At 34.0% G+C, this 13,669-nt stretch overlaps 1 protein-coding gene across 5 annotated transcripts in view; it reads right to left on the reverse strand.

The window, feature by feature from the left end:
* Positions 1 to 222: 222 nt before the first annotated feature.
* The window catches only part of Depdc1 (DEP domain containing 1), a 29,652-nt gene continuing 16,205 nt past the window's right edge, over positions 223 to 13,669 (reverse strand). The window contains exons 7-12 of one of the 5 annotated variants that reach the window (XM_060392415.1): positions 9,884 to 10,024; positions 7,487 to 8,308; positions 6,895 to 7,067; positions 4,131 to 4,307; positions 2,610 to 2,795; positions 223 to 1,923 (exon numbers count right to left, since the gene is read on the reverse strand). In XM_060392415.1, coding sequence (XP_060248398.1) covers positions 1,789 to 1,923; positions 2,610 to 2,795; positions 4,131 to 4,307; positions 6,895 to 7,067; positions 7,487 to 8,308; positions 9,884 to 10,024 — 1,634 coding nt within the window. In that variant the 3' untranslated portion in view covers positions 223 to 1,788. Of the gene's footprint in view, positions 1,930 to 2,609; positions 2,796 to 4,130; positions 4,308 to 6,894; positions 7,068 to 7,486; positions 8,309 to 9,883; positions 10,025 to 13,669 lie in introns of all 5 variants that reach the window. The other 4 variants (XM_060392414.1, XM_060392417.1, XM_060392416.1 and 1 more) reach the window with 4 other exon arrangements.

Here is a 13,669-nt window from a genome sequence, read left to right on the forward strand (position 1 = left end):
AGTTATTTACTTCTTTTTGTATTGTTCGGGAGGTTCTATGGAGAATCTTCCACGTTTCTCCTAGACCTATGACTAATTAATAGAGGGGTTAGGAATGGTGTGGCAATTCTAGTATCAAAACTGTAATCAGATATAATTTGATATGAAGAAACCTATGCATTTCTGTGGTTTTAAAAGTGTATTTCATACATTATCTTTTTAAAACATGCATTCAGTCTAGCTCTACTTTACACCCAGAAATTTGGCTTTCATTCTTATGTCCAGAAAAAGCAAATACAGCCAAAATAGACATGGATTCAAACCACTCAGGAGTATAAGGCAAGAGGAATATGAGTCTGAGGTCAGAATGGGGTACACAGTGAGACTTTATCTCAAAAACTAACCCTCTTCATCCCCAACAAACAAAAGCCAAGCCACAAAGACTGTGTTTATACATTTTTAAATAAATCATAAGTATAAAGAGATTATATAAAAGAGTACAATATCCTTCACGTTCTGATAATTAAAAATAAAGAAGCAATCCTAAACAACCAGTTCTTTAGCTAATATCCATGAAGATAAAGGCATGTTTTCTTCCTTAAAAAAAAAAAAGCACCACAACTTTATCTGGATGATATTGATAGCCTTACTAGATCATTATATTAAAAATATTGTTTTTTATTAAAATATTTGGTATGGTCTTTTGTTAGGTATTCTTAGCTGAGATCCAGTAGCTTTAGCAGCCTCACACAGATAAAAAGACTATTTTCTCATCTCCTTTTATAAGGTTGTTTTAGGGGGAACTATAATCTTAACAGACTTCCTTTTAAGTAGAAATGTTCTCATGTCTTGCTTCATTTGCTCAAGTTTTTTTTTTTTAAATTTTACTTTTTTATTATTAGTTACATTTTATTAACTCTATATCCCAGCTGTATCTGCTCCCTCATTCCCTCCCAAACCCTCCCTCCCTCCCTGCCCCTTTCCAAGTCCACTGATTGGGGAGGACCTCCTCCCCTTTCATTTGATCCTGATCAGGTATCTACAAAGTCCTTCTCTGTGGCCTAGCAGGACTGCTTCTCCCTTGGGGGTGGGGAGGTCAAAGAGCCTGCCATTGAATTCCTGTCAGAAATAGTCCCTTACTATGGGAAACCAGTTGGTTACTGAGCTACCATGGGCTTCATCCATGCAGAGGTTCTAGGTTATATCCACACATGGTCCTTGGTTGAGTGTCAGTCTCAGAAAAGACCCCTGTGCCCAGATATATTTGGTCCTTGTGGAGCTCCTATCCTTTCCACATCATACAAACTCCCCTTTCTTTCATATGTTTCCCTGCACTCTGCCTAAGGTTTGGTTATGAGTCTTAGTATCTGCTTTGATACACTGCTAGGTACAGTCTCTCAGGGGCCCTCTGCAGTAGGCTCCTGTCCTGTTACTTGTTTTCTTCTATGTCCAATGCACCTCCCATTTGTCTTTCTAAGTGAGGATTGATCATCTTACCCTGGGTCCTCTTTCTTGTTTATCTTCTTTAGGTGTATAGATTACATTATATTTATCATATCTTATAGGACTATATGAGTGAATATATACCATGTGTGTCTTTCTCTTTCTGGGATAGCTCACTCAGAATGATCTTTTCTAGATCCCACCATTTGCCTGCAAATTTCAAGATTTCCTCGTTTTTGATTGCTGAGTTACTACAGCATTCCATTGTGGAAAAATACCACAATTTCTGTATCCATTCCTCTGTTGATGGACATCTGGGTTATTTCTAGGTTCTGGCTATTACAAATAATTGCTCAAGTTTTTAAGTTAGTATCGCAGACTGTGAAGCTTTGGGTTTCTGAAATTCAGTATTGGTTGCTTGATTGTAGGTTTGTCATCAAAAAGTGCTGCTTCACTCTCAGCGGTTGGAAATCTTTTCTGATATATCAAGGGGTATTCCTTCTGAAACTTAAAAATAAGGAGAATTAGAAGTTCTTGAGTATTATTAGTTCTCTATATGAAGCTAGCCAAGTATTCTTTCTGACTCTTGTTTTTCTCTCAATTTGTGAAGGGGATCTGTAGGATCCTTCAGAAACCTTTCAGTGTTAAGACCCTGTGATGCTCTTCTGTTAATCTCACCCTAAACCCAAATCTTTCTCATTGGTAATGCCAATGAAGGCCACATGTATTTGGTGCAGTTTGTAGTCCTCTCTTGAGTTTCTCAGGCTCTATTCTTTCTAGAATCATATGGCTATTGCCTCTTGCTTTAGAGCTGAAAGTTCTATTAGGGATGAGTCACTAAGAAATAGGTATTATAATCCAGATTTTACATATACTTTCCTGAACTAATTCAAGATATAATTATACAAAATACCAGTAACATAAGAATCAATTAATAGTACTGTAATTATTTTAAAATTAAGATAGAATAAAACCAGATATTCATTTACATACTTTAAGTATATAATGAAGAATTATATATATTTATGCATTATTTATATCTATATATTTATATATGTATTCTATATATCTAAAAGTTAAAATTTTATTCCAAATTTTAGCAATCATTGATTAAACACTGGAAATAGCAATCATTGATTAAACACTGGAAAACATTTGTAAGATGGAGAAGTTGTACATTTTCGCACCTGTCTCAGCTTTCTTCTTTTCTCCTTTAGAGGCAAACTTTTACTTCTAATAATATTCTCTAAAAGTTCTGTAATTGCAGCTTGAGAAGTTGAAATTTTCTGTTCATCAAATTCTTTAGTACTAATCTGCTTACAGTAAGAATATGTTGGCAAAGGAACAACTAGTCCATCTCCATGATTTTTAACCTATCAGTGAACAAAACCAGACAGTGAAAATCTGTACATTCTGGTCATATTTTTCCTATATAGAACACTTTTGGTAGAATGTGGTATCTGTCATTTTGGCATCAATCAAAAATCCAGTGTGTTAAGAAAACTGAATATTATACATTAGACTTAAGTGAGCAAGATCTAAATCCAAGCTCCACAATCTATTTCATAGCCCTGAATTAACTTCTCCTGGTCTTTTTCCTCATTTTTAAAATAAAGGTTGTAAGAGAAAAATGTATATTATATCATTAAAGGTAGCTATTCTCATTTGAACCACAGATTTTATTATTTGAAGTATAAAACATAATAATCTAAATGCTTTAATTCAGTTTAAAATAACGATATTTTGCCTTAGTAATGAACTATTGAACCATTATTTTTGAGAACCAGAGCACTAGCAGAGCCCATATACTACTGACAATAGAGTTTAAGATAGAGTTATATTTATAGTAAGCCAGTGCAATATTACAATAGTATACATGAGAAAAAGCACAAACAAAATGTGCTGGTTAGCCAATGCCTGAATATGGTAGATACTTGTTGCTTAGTGTTTTTGTTGTTTTTTTCCTAACAACTTTTTTTTCCATTCTACTTACTCTAATCCTCTTCTTTTTACTTTTAGAACCAATTCTGCTTTAACTATATAGAATATATCAGAATAAGACTCTTTCCAACCTATTTACCATCAGATTTTCAAAGGATAGACATTTAACTTGGCATGAGACAACCCATATATAGGGACTGGAGAGATGGCTTAGTGGGTAAAATGTTTCTCACATAGGCATGAGTACTTGAGTTTAGATCCCCAGCACCAACATAAACACTTGACCAAGTGGCATGCTTCTGTAACACCAAAGCTGATGGTAGATTCTTGAAGTTTTGTTTAGCAAAATTAATGAACTCCAAGTTCAGAGAGAAACCCTATTTCAAAGTCAAGTTAAAGAGTAATAGAGGAAGATTCATGAAGTTGCTCTAATTGCCTCCACATTAATGAGCATATGCATCTCTCCATATCACAGTTTTTTTCTAACTGCATGTAGAGGGATTTTTTTCCCCCATTGGATTTGAAACTCAGTGCTGTATGCAAGAAATTTAATAATCACATTCCACATAATGTAGAGAAAGCATTTGTCAACAGAGGGCTGCAAGAGAGGAAAGGCTAAGAAAAGTCTCAGTGCTTTGAGTCTCCAGGCTACATATATTTCTGACTTGCTTATATGAACTAACAAGTGTCAATTTTTTTATGGGGTTACTTTGAGACGAATTTGTTACTTGCAAAGAACAGAGATTTTTAAGGCTCAAAATACCTACATGGCCCTTTCTAATGTAGTCAAGATGTTTCTCCACCGCACTCTGTAAATAAGTGGGTACTTGAAGAATTTCCTGATGATGATCCATTAGAAAAGAAACCAGTCTTGAAGCCAGAAGCTCATCAAGATCCACTTCTTCTGTACAACACAGCACACATCGAGAAAAAGTATGTATCATCTACAAAAAGATGGCAACTTAAGAACCTAAGTTTTCATATAAATAACAATGTCAATAATTTCTACTTTGCATTACATGATGTATGGAGATAAGCAGCCTTCAGTGTAGGACACATAAAAATAATTTATTATAGTTAGAAAGACAATAAAAATTGTATTACATTACATTACAAGTAAAAGCATTTGTTATGTAGTTTGGTAACAAAGTTCCAAAGGATTATGTATAACAGTTTTTTTTTCATTTTGTTATAATTTTATTAATATCACATGTCCTATTAATATATAGAGAGAAACCTTAAGGCAAAACTTGTTAGAGGACAAGGACTTATCACATTAAACTAATTCCACAAAACCACAAACCAGAAGAATATATAACATATGGAATTCATATTCAGTAGAAGTTGTAAAGTTAGCACTATTTATTTAAAATTCTGGAAAATAGCTATGACAATTAGTAGCCATTGAGACAGTGACTTAATGTATATGTCTCCATTTCTTTCATAAGGATTTTGAAACTCTCAAAAGATTTTTGCCTCAAAAATCATTATTCTCATAGCTATATAATCTATATCTATAACATACAATAATTATAATATTTGAATTCTATTTTAAGTATCTGTACATTATAGATGATGACTGTACTTACTTGAAATATTCCCTTTTAGTTCCAAGGCTCAGTTCACAGCTTCTTGTCTATATTCATTTTTTCTTCTTAGAAACCTTTTTACATTTATAAATATTATCTCAGTGTGGCTGACTAAAAAAAAAATAAAAAACTACTTTCTGCCTTGAATTTTCTTAATAATGCTCATATTTCCAAAATTCTGTTGGATAAATTTTATTTGGATGCTCTAAAAACTTTAAAACCAAAAAGTAAAAAAACCTAAAATTATCACCTTTTGATATGCTATCCCTTAATAAATTCTTATGCTTTTCAATAATACTTTAATTATTCAAGAATTTATTTTTTATCTACTCTTTCATTGTTAGTCAACTCTCCACAGTGATGAACGTAACAGTTGAGTGGAGTACCCAAGCTTATTATGAGAACATTTTATAGACTTAAGTTGGAGTCTAAAAAGTGACAATTCTTTTTATTTTTTATGTATTACAATTTATTCATTTTATATCCCAGCTGTAGCTCCTCCCTTATCCCCTCCCAGTCCTACCCTTCCTCTGTCTTCTCCTCCCACACCCCTCCCCCAGTCCATTGATAGGGGAAGTCCTCAGAAAAACAATGAAAAAGTGAAGTTCAAAGATTCATTTTCCATTAATATCTGCATATAAATCCCTCTATTCTCATTCTCCAAAGAGCCTGAATCTGGAACTGCTTGGCAACACTTGTGTTGTTTTGTTTTCATAACTTCATGTGCACAATGATACAGTTTCCCTGCTGCCATAGTCTTTGAAACACTTTTACAGATTTTACATTGATTGTTTACTCATTCTCTACCTCCTAGTTGTAGTACCCTTAGATTTTAATAGTCCCTGCAAATCTACTTCCCTCCCATATCAGACAGAACTGATACAAGGTAACATAATATGGTCTGACTGAGCAGATCAATCACTGTAATGTATACAAAATGGACAAGAAAACAAAGTTTCTAAGATTAACAAATGGTGAAAATATCAGAGCCTAAGAACAAAGAATTTGTGTTAAAAGTATTTTCTCCTAGAGAAGGTGAAGTTTTTAAGGTTGTTTTGGTTTTGTTTTAAAGTTTAACTAACTTTTTAACCCAAATACTGGGCATAAAATAAAACAATAATGAACTGACCAATCATACAAACAAGTAAAAACTACGATCTTAATCTTGGTAGAATAGTCTACCAATATGAATTACTAAACTCCATTCTGTGCTTTGTATACATAACTTTGCTTTTCTGGAGATGCTTTGTTTTCTTTAAAGTGATGTAAAAATATTTTTATTTTATTATTGAAAGCTTTTCTAACTCAAGCATTAAAAGATAAAAATATCACTTAAGTAGTACTATCAAATATCTTGGTCTTCTTTTAATTGATAAACCAGGGCTTACTCCTTCCATTTAAGAAACACCCCAGACACAAACAGACACACACAGACACACACAGACACACACAGACACACACACACACACACACACACAGAGCGAGAGTGAGAGAGAACTTCATGAGGTCAGGGAGAACTTGAATAAAGCAGGGTCTTTTGGATATGCTAGGAATAATGAACTCATGAACTCTCAGCAATTGTTGCCTGTACAAGACCTGCATGAGATCAAATCAATCAACATTCCAGAATGGAGGTGGAGGGACTTACAAGACCTATCCATAGCAAAGGAGCTACTGACAGCCGATGACTATTAGGGCAGGGAGATCAGTTTTGTTTAGGAGTGTGGCCCTAGCTGAGATAATGATGCTCCAGTGAATGGCCCTATATCCATGTACATAGGATATGAGAAACATTAATTGGGCTCAATGAGTTATTTAAAAATGGGGATATGAAGTTGAGAGAAGAGGTAGAGAAATATGGGGTAAAAATGGTCAAAATACATTGCATACATATATAAAATTTTTGAGAAATTAATAAAAATATAATAAAAAATCAACTTACCAATGATCTTGTACCTATTTCTTCATGAAGTTTGGGCATATCAACATTTTGACTAATTCGAGAAATCATGCGCATTAAGAGTTGAAGCTTTCTACGATTTGGTGGGGGAAGTAACAAACAACATAACTGAAGAGCACTGATGGCAACTCTCTCTAAATGAGGTTGCAGCAAACCTAAAAGGCAAAGTCACCCCCACCCCCCAAAAATCATCAGTGACAATAGGTTTCAAATGAATAGAATACAGTTATATAATGAAGGTAATATAATATCTTAGTATTTTTCTTTTAACTATATTTACAAATTTCTACATTCCTTTAAAGTATAGTAATCACCATTGTTTTGCAACCTATTTCTAAGTATTAAAATACTTCACTTATAAATAAATTGACACAGAGTAAGTAAAATTAAAGGAAAAGAAATTAAGTGCATTAGGTAGAGTAGAATAAATGTTGGTTATACCGTGACCAAAGTCTTTTACATTAATTTCTTTTCAAGATAAAAAAAAAAGCAATTTCAAAGAATAAAAGCCAGGAATATAAAGCAGAGTTAGTAAACATTAAAAGTCAACATTGCAAGCACTGAAAAGTCTTACTTTGTGTGCCAGTCAAAACAGAAGCAGCTGGAGATAAAGAATTTTCTGAAAGTTCTATTGTACTTTTGCACAGTCTTTTATTGATTGTGGTTCTAGACTCTCTGAGCTCACTTTGCACACTTGTACTGCCTTGTCCAACATTTGGTTTTATTATAATTTCAGCCACTGGTTTATTAATATTACTATTCTTTCTTGTACTACTTTTTAAAAGCAAACTCTGAGATCTACAAAGCTGTTTTGAGTTGTATTTTCCATTACATAATTCTTCTTGATCTTGAACAGTCAAAGGAGAGGTTCCAGTACAGTGTGGCTGCTGAATATTTTCCTCTGAGTAAAGATTAAATAGGGATTTATGTTTGGGCATTGACACTAAAGATTGCTTACTATTTTGTTCTTCTATGTTCAGAACAGACTGGTAGAAGATACTGGACTTCTTTTTACTTGGCATATCTATAATTCCTTCCAAAGAGGAGCACCTTGGTTTGATGTTAGAGGACAGGGCATTCATATTACTTAAGCTTATTAAATTATGACAGCTTCCTCCCATTATGTCATTAGCACTAGCTCTTCTGTTTCTTAAATTAACTAGCTGCATTTTCTTGGCACATCTTTCTTGAAATCTTTGATCACTTCTTTGTAGTCTCTCAGTAGAATCCAATTCTTCACTGCTTTTGTCTTTGTAAAGCAGGCTGAAAAGTAGACACTCAGTTGATTTGAAGGAATTCAAATTGCTTAAATGATGGATTTTTGAAGACCATGGATCATCCTGGATTTTATGTATCCCACTTGTTCTATCTGAAATTTTGATGTAGCCACAAACAACTACCAGAAAATAAAACAAAAATTAAAATGCAACTGCAAGACAGTGGACAAAAGTAAAATAAAAACAAAGTAAAGATAAAAAAAATAAAGCATTACTATAATATACACTGTTAGTAGAGTTGCTTAATTTGGAAGCCAATTCAATAGAACACATGCAACATTCAGTTAAACATGCAAGACTGACTAGAGGTATTTCCATTTGTGACATAAATCATTTAAAATTAATTTAATGACCTAATTAGAAGGATTGCATTATCTATCTATCTATCTATCTATCTATCTATCTATCTATCTATCTATCTATCTATCTATCAATCTATCATCCTGATCTTAGCTCCTTCCCTCCTCTCCTCCCAGTCCTACCCTCCCTCCCTGTTACCCAATCCCATCTCCCCTATTCCTCAGGTAAGGGGAGCCTCCCCAACTCCAGAATCATCTCGGTGTTTATGGGAAGACTGGTTCCAGGGATGCCCATGGACAAAATATGCAAATTTAAGTCTCATATAAAATGGTGTACCATGCACATACACTTAACCTATGCATTTATTTAAAATAATCTCTCGATTGCTCATATAAATAAAACAGGTTAACCATTATGTATATATTTATTGTTTAAAGAATAATGAGAAAAACAAAACAAAACACCCTGAAAGTTCTATATTAAAAACAAAGAATTTTTGATTGTAAATTGGTTGAGTCTAGAGGTAGGCAAAAACTGAACATGAAGATCATTGACAACTATACCTATATTTGGTCTCTATTCTTTGTTATTGGCATAGAATCCTAAAATCCTTGGAATTTCCTGAGTGAGCAGTCTTGTTATTTAAGAGGTGTTATTACAATATACATGAGTTTGTGCTAATGTAGCTCATGACTAGCCATATATCTGCATTGTCTACAACCTCTTGGGAAGAAAAGGGAGATGGAGATTGATATAAAAAAAATGATAGCAAAAAAAAAAACTTAATCAGCACACAGTCATACCTACTTAATAAAATGTGCTTAAAGTTCTAAAACAATGAAGCTAAGGTAGCTTTGGGTTGATGAATACAAATATTTTCAGGGTGTCTTTCCTGAGAGGGTATAGAGGCTCTGTGTCACCCCCACTCTCTTCCATGTGCATCTCTTCTCTTTGTTCCTGAATTCTATCCTTTTTAAAACAAATTAACAAGCATAATTACTTTCCAGAGTTTCGTGAGTGAATTACTAAATTATAGAGGAATAAAAACGAACCTTTTAATTGGCAGTTGGCTAAGCATAAGTATAAGGAGCAAAGAGAATTTATTTGTTGCCAGCACCAGAAGTAAGAGTACTCTTATAAATCTGAATCTTTCTCCTGTAGGAACAGGGCTAACTCTAGGAAGCTGCATCAGAACAACATAGAACTACATAGCAGCTGATTTTAAGGCAAGTGATGTTAAAGCATATTTGAAGTATTTGAACTGGTATAGCCAAACTATTATTAAATTTTGAAATAATTTGTAGCCTACCACATTCATATTTATCATGTTTTTAGACCTTTAAGAAAACTTAAATACTTTAATAACTACATTTAAATATAAGTAAAATACATACCCAAAATATTAACAAATAATTCATAATATTCAAATGTAAGAAGAGGTTCAGGAAGATCTAGAAAATAATCTGCAACTGTTTTGAATACATCACGTTCAAATCCAACATAAGTTAGATTATTGGTGTCATTACTTCTTGGCCCTAAGAAGCAGAAGGCAAAAGAAATGTGCAAATATATTTCAATTTAAATACAATTAAAAGTACATATAAGTTTAAACTTATACTTCATGAGGGAGCTATAGTTAACAATAATCAATGTTACAATGTATAAAACTCATCAATTCATTTCTCTTTCTTTTTTAAAGATATATTTTTCTTTTATGTGTATGAGTATTTTGCCTTCATGCATATATATATATATATATATATATATATATATATATATATATGAACCATGGGCACGGCTGGTGCCATGGATCCTCAGAATTGGAGTTATAGACAGTTGTAAGCTACTATGTGGGTGTTGGAAATTTTAAACTAGGTCCTTTAGAGGAACAGACAGTGCTGTTAACCTCTGAGCCATCTCTCCAGCACCACATCTGACTTTTTCACTGTAAGCAGCTTCTGGCTAGGATTTTTAAATATATATTTTTTAACATTTAATTAATTTATTTAATTTATTAAAATTTCTTCACTTTGTATCTCAGCTGTAGCCCCCTCCCTCTTCTCCTCCCACGCCCCTCCCCCTCTCCACTGATAGGGGAGGTCTTCCTCCCCTTCTATCACGTCTCAGCATTGTTTCCTCTGTGGCCAGGTGAGGCTGCATCCCACTGGGGGTGGGGGGCAGGGTGACCAAAGAACCAGCCACTGAGTTCATGTCAGAGACAGTCCCTGTTCCCCTTAACTAGGGTACCCACTTGGATACTGAGCTGTCATGGGTTACATCTGTGCAGGGGCTCTAGGTCATTTCCATGCATGGTCCTTGGTTGGAGTATCAGTCTCAGAAAAGACCCCTGTGCCCAGTTTTTTTGGTTCTGTTGTTCTCCTAGTAGACCTCCTGTCCCTTCTAAGTTTTTTATCATCACTTGTTTCATAAGATTGTTTGATAAAGTTTCATAAGATTCTTTCATAAACTCCTAAAACATGCTCAAGTATATAACAAGGACATTTGCTCAACTATGTTCCTAGCAACTTTATTCATAATAGCCAGAATCTGGAATGAACTCAATCTGTCCCTCGATTGAGGAATGGAAACATAAATTGTGGTACATTTACACAATGAATGGAATACTACTTAGCAATTAAAACCAAGGAAATCATGAAATATATAGGCAAATGGTGGGAACTAGAAAAGATCATCCTGAGGGACGCAGCCCAGAAACAGAAAGACACACATGGTATATACTCACTTATAAGTGAATATTAGACATACATTATAGGATAAACATACTAAAATCTGTACACCTAAAGAAGCTAAGCAAGAAGGAGGACCCTGGGTAAGATGATCAATCCTCATTCAGAAAGGCAAACAGGACAGACATCAGAAGAGGGAGAAAACAGGGTCTCTGAAAGATTCTACTTAGCAGGGTATGGAAGCAGATACTGAGACTCAGCCAAACTTTTGGCAGAATACAGGCAATCTTTTAATATTATTTTAATATATGAAAAACCATACATAAGGTAAAATTTATGGTACATTTTAAAAGCATCAATTATTTTAGTGAGATTTTGTTGCAATTTATTTTGTTAAGACAAAAATACTTGAATGATACAAATAATTCTTCTAAACTATCCTTTGTATGTCAATACTTTTATAAATAAATTTTACTTTCTTTGAAAGTTCTTAATGAGTCAGGTACGGCACATGCCTGTGATCTTAGCACTCACAGACGCAGTGGCAGGTAAATCTCTGTGAATTTGAGGCCAGTCTGGGCTACAAAGTGAGTCCAGAATAGCCAAGACTACACAGAGAAACTCTGTCTCAAACATCCCACCTCCCAAAATTCTTAATGATTTTAATATTTTGTCATTGTTATTTTTTAGACTTAATAATAATATTGAAATAATTGTGATTATTAATCATTGTTGACTATTAAAAAAAAGTTTTATACATAGGCTAGAATCCATAAGGGGAAAGTTAGGAATTTACTCCCTTAGAAATATTTGCTCTGGGGTCTTTAATTTAGTGATCTCTAAACTATGACTTGGGACTCTTCCTTATAAAAATCTTTAGGGACATGGGTTATTATCAACCCCCCTTTTTCCTGAACCAAATTAAGTATTTTTGTTTGTTTGTTTGTTTGTTTAGAAACAAAAACATAGAATTTATAGATAGATAATTTAGGTTTGAGTTCTAGGTTCTTCGCATTAACAGAAGTTTCTGAGAATCTTGATTTTTAACTCTGGGAAAAATAGTTGTGGATAATATTCTTAAGAATAATTTGTAAGATTAATCTTCCTATAGACCAGTGGTTCTCAACCTTATTAGTGCTGTGACCTTTTAATGCTGTTCCTCATGTTGTGGTGACACCCAACCACAAAATTATTTTGTTGTTACTTTATGACTATAATTTCATTAACTGTTATGAATTGTAATGTAAATAGTTCTGGGGATAGAGATCACACTGCACAGGTTGAGAACCACCACTATACGCTCTATTTAAATATACTGTCAGTAACTGAAATCTAGTTAAGTTAAATAATTGTTATTATTTAGGTAGAATATAAACTGGGAAGAGAGGGAAAATACAAATTCCTAAAGATAGAAAAATAGCTGTGAGTATGCTTATCTGTGTTGTTAACCATAAATTATAGGAGAGGAAGGCAGTTGAGCAGGGACAAAAGAAAAGGTCTATGCTTAAATTCATGCTCTTCAATTTAATTCCTCTGTTAACCTCTGAATAAATGTTTCTGCAATGTATTTTATAATGGATTTTTAGAAATTAATTACACTTTATTTACTTTGTATCCCCCCTGTAGTTCCCTCCCTCTTCCCCTCCCAATCCATCCCTTCCTCCCCCTTCTCCACCCATGCCCCTCCCCAAGTCCACTGGTGGGAAGGTCTTCTTTTCCTTCCTTCTGATCCTAGTCTCATCAGGAGTGGCTGCATTGTCTTCCTCTGTGGCCTGATAAGGCCGCTCCCCCATCAGGGGGAGGTGATCAAAAAGCCAGCCACTAAGCTCTTGTCAGAGACAGTCCTTATTCCCATTACTATGGAACCCACTTGGAGACTGAATTATCATCGGCTACATCTGTGCAGGGGTTCTAGGTTATCTCCATGTCTTTTCATATGAAATAAAGAAAATGATCTTCAACATTTACAAAATCCCATTAAAACTTCAAGAATATTAATTTTATAACTGGCAAGTGACAACTATCACTAGAATGTATTTTTTTATTTCATTAATTACACTTTATTCACTTTGTATCCCCCATAAGCCCCTCCTTCCTCCCCTCCCCATCCCACCCTCCCTCCCCTTTCTTCATGCATGCCCCTCCCCAAGTCCACTGATAGGGGAGGTCCTCTCCTCCTTCCTTCTTAAAATACATTTTAACTTTTGATAACTTAAAAGCATATACTTTGGCAAATTTAAAAAAATTATTTTGAAAGCAGTAAGAGTTTTGTATTGGAGCTAGAGGCTTATGATGTAAGCCTCTATCACTGATTACCAAGAAAAAGTTTGAGCAATAAAATGCTAAAAACTGGCTTGTAGATTAGTAACATAGTTTTTTTCTATTAATACATTCTATGAAGTAATCTACCATGAGAAGGATGGACCTGGGCTTTATGCAAATTCATTTCTGATATAAACTTTTCCACTCATATGCTGTTTTACTTCTAAGCTG

The sequence above is a fragment of the Meriones unguiculatus genome, chromosome 10 (genome assembly GCF_030254825.1).
Source record: "Meriones unguiculatus strain TT.TT164.6M chromosome 10, Bangor_MerUng_6.1, whole genome shotgun sequence".
In the NCBI taxonomy this organism is placed as follows: domain Eukaryota; kingdom Metazoa; phylum Chordata; class Mammalia; order Rodentia; family Muridae; genus Meriones; species Meriones unguiculatus.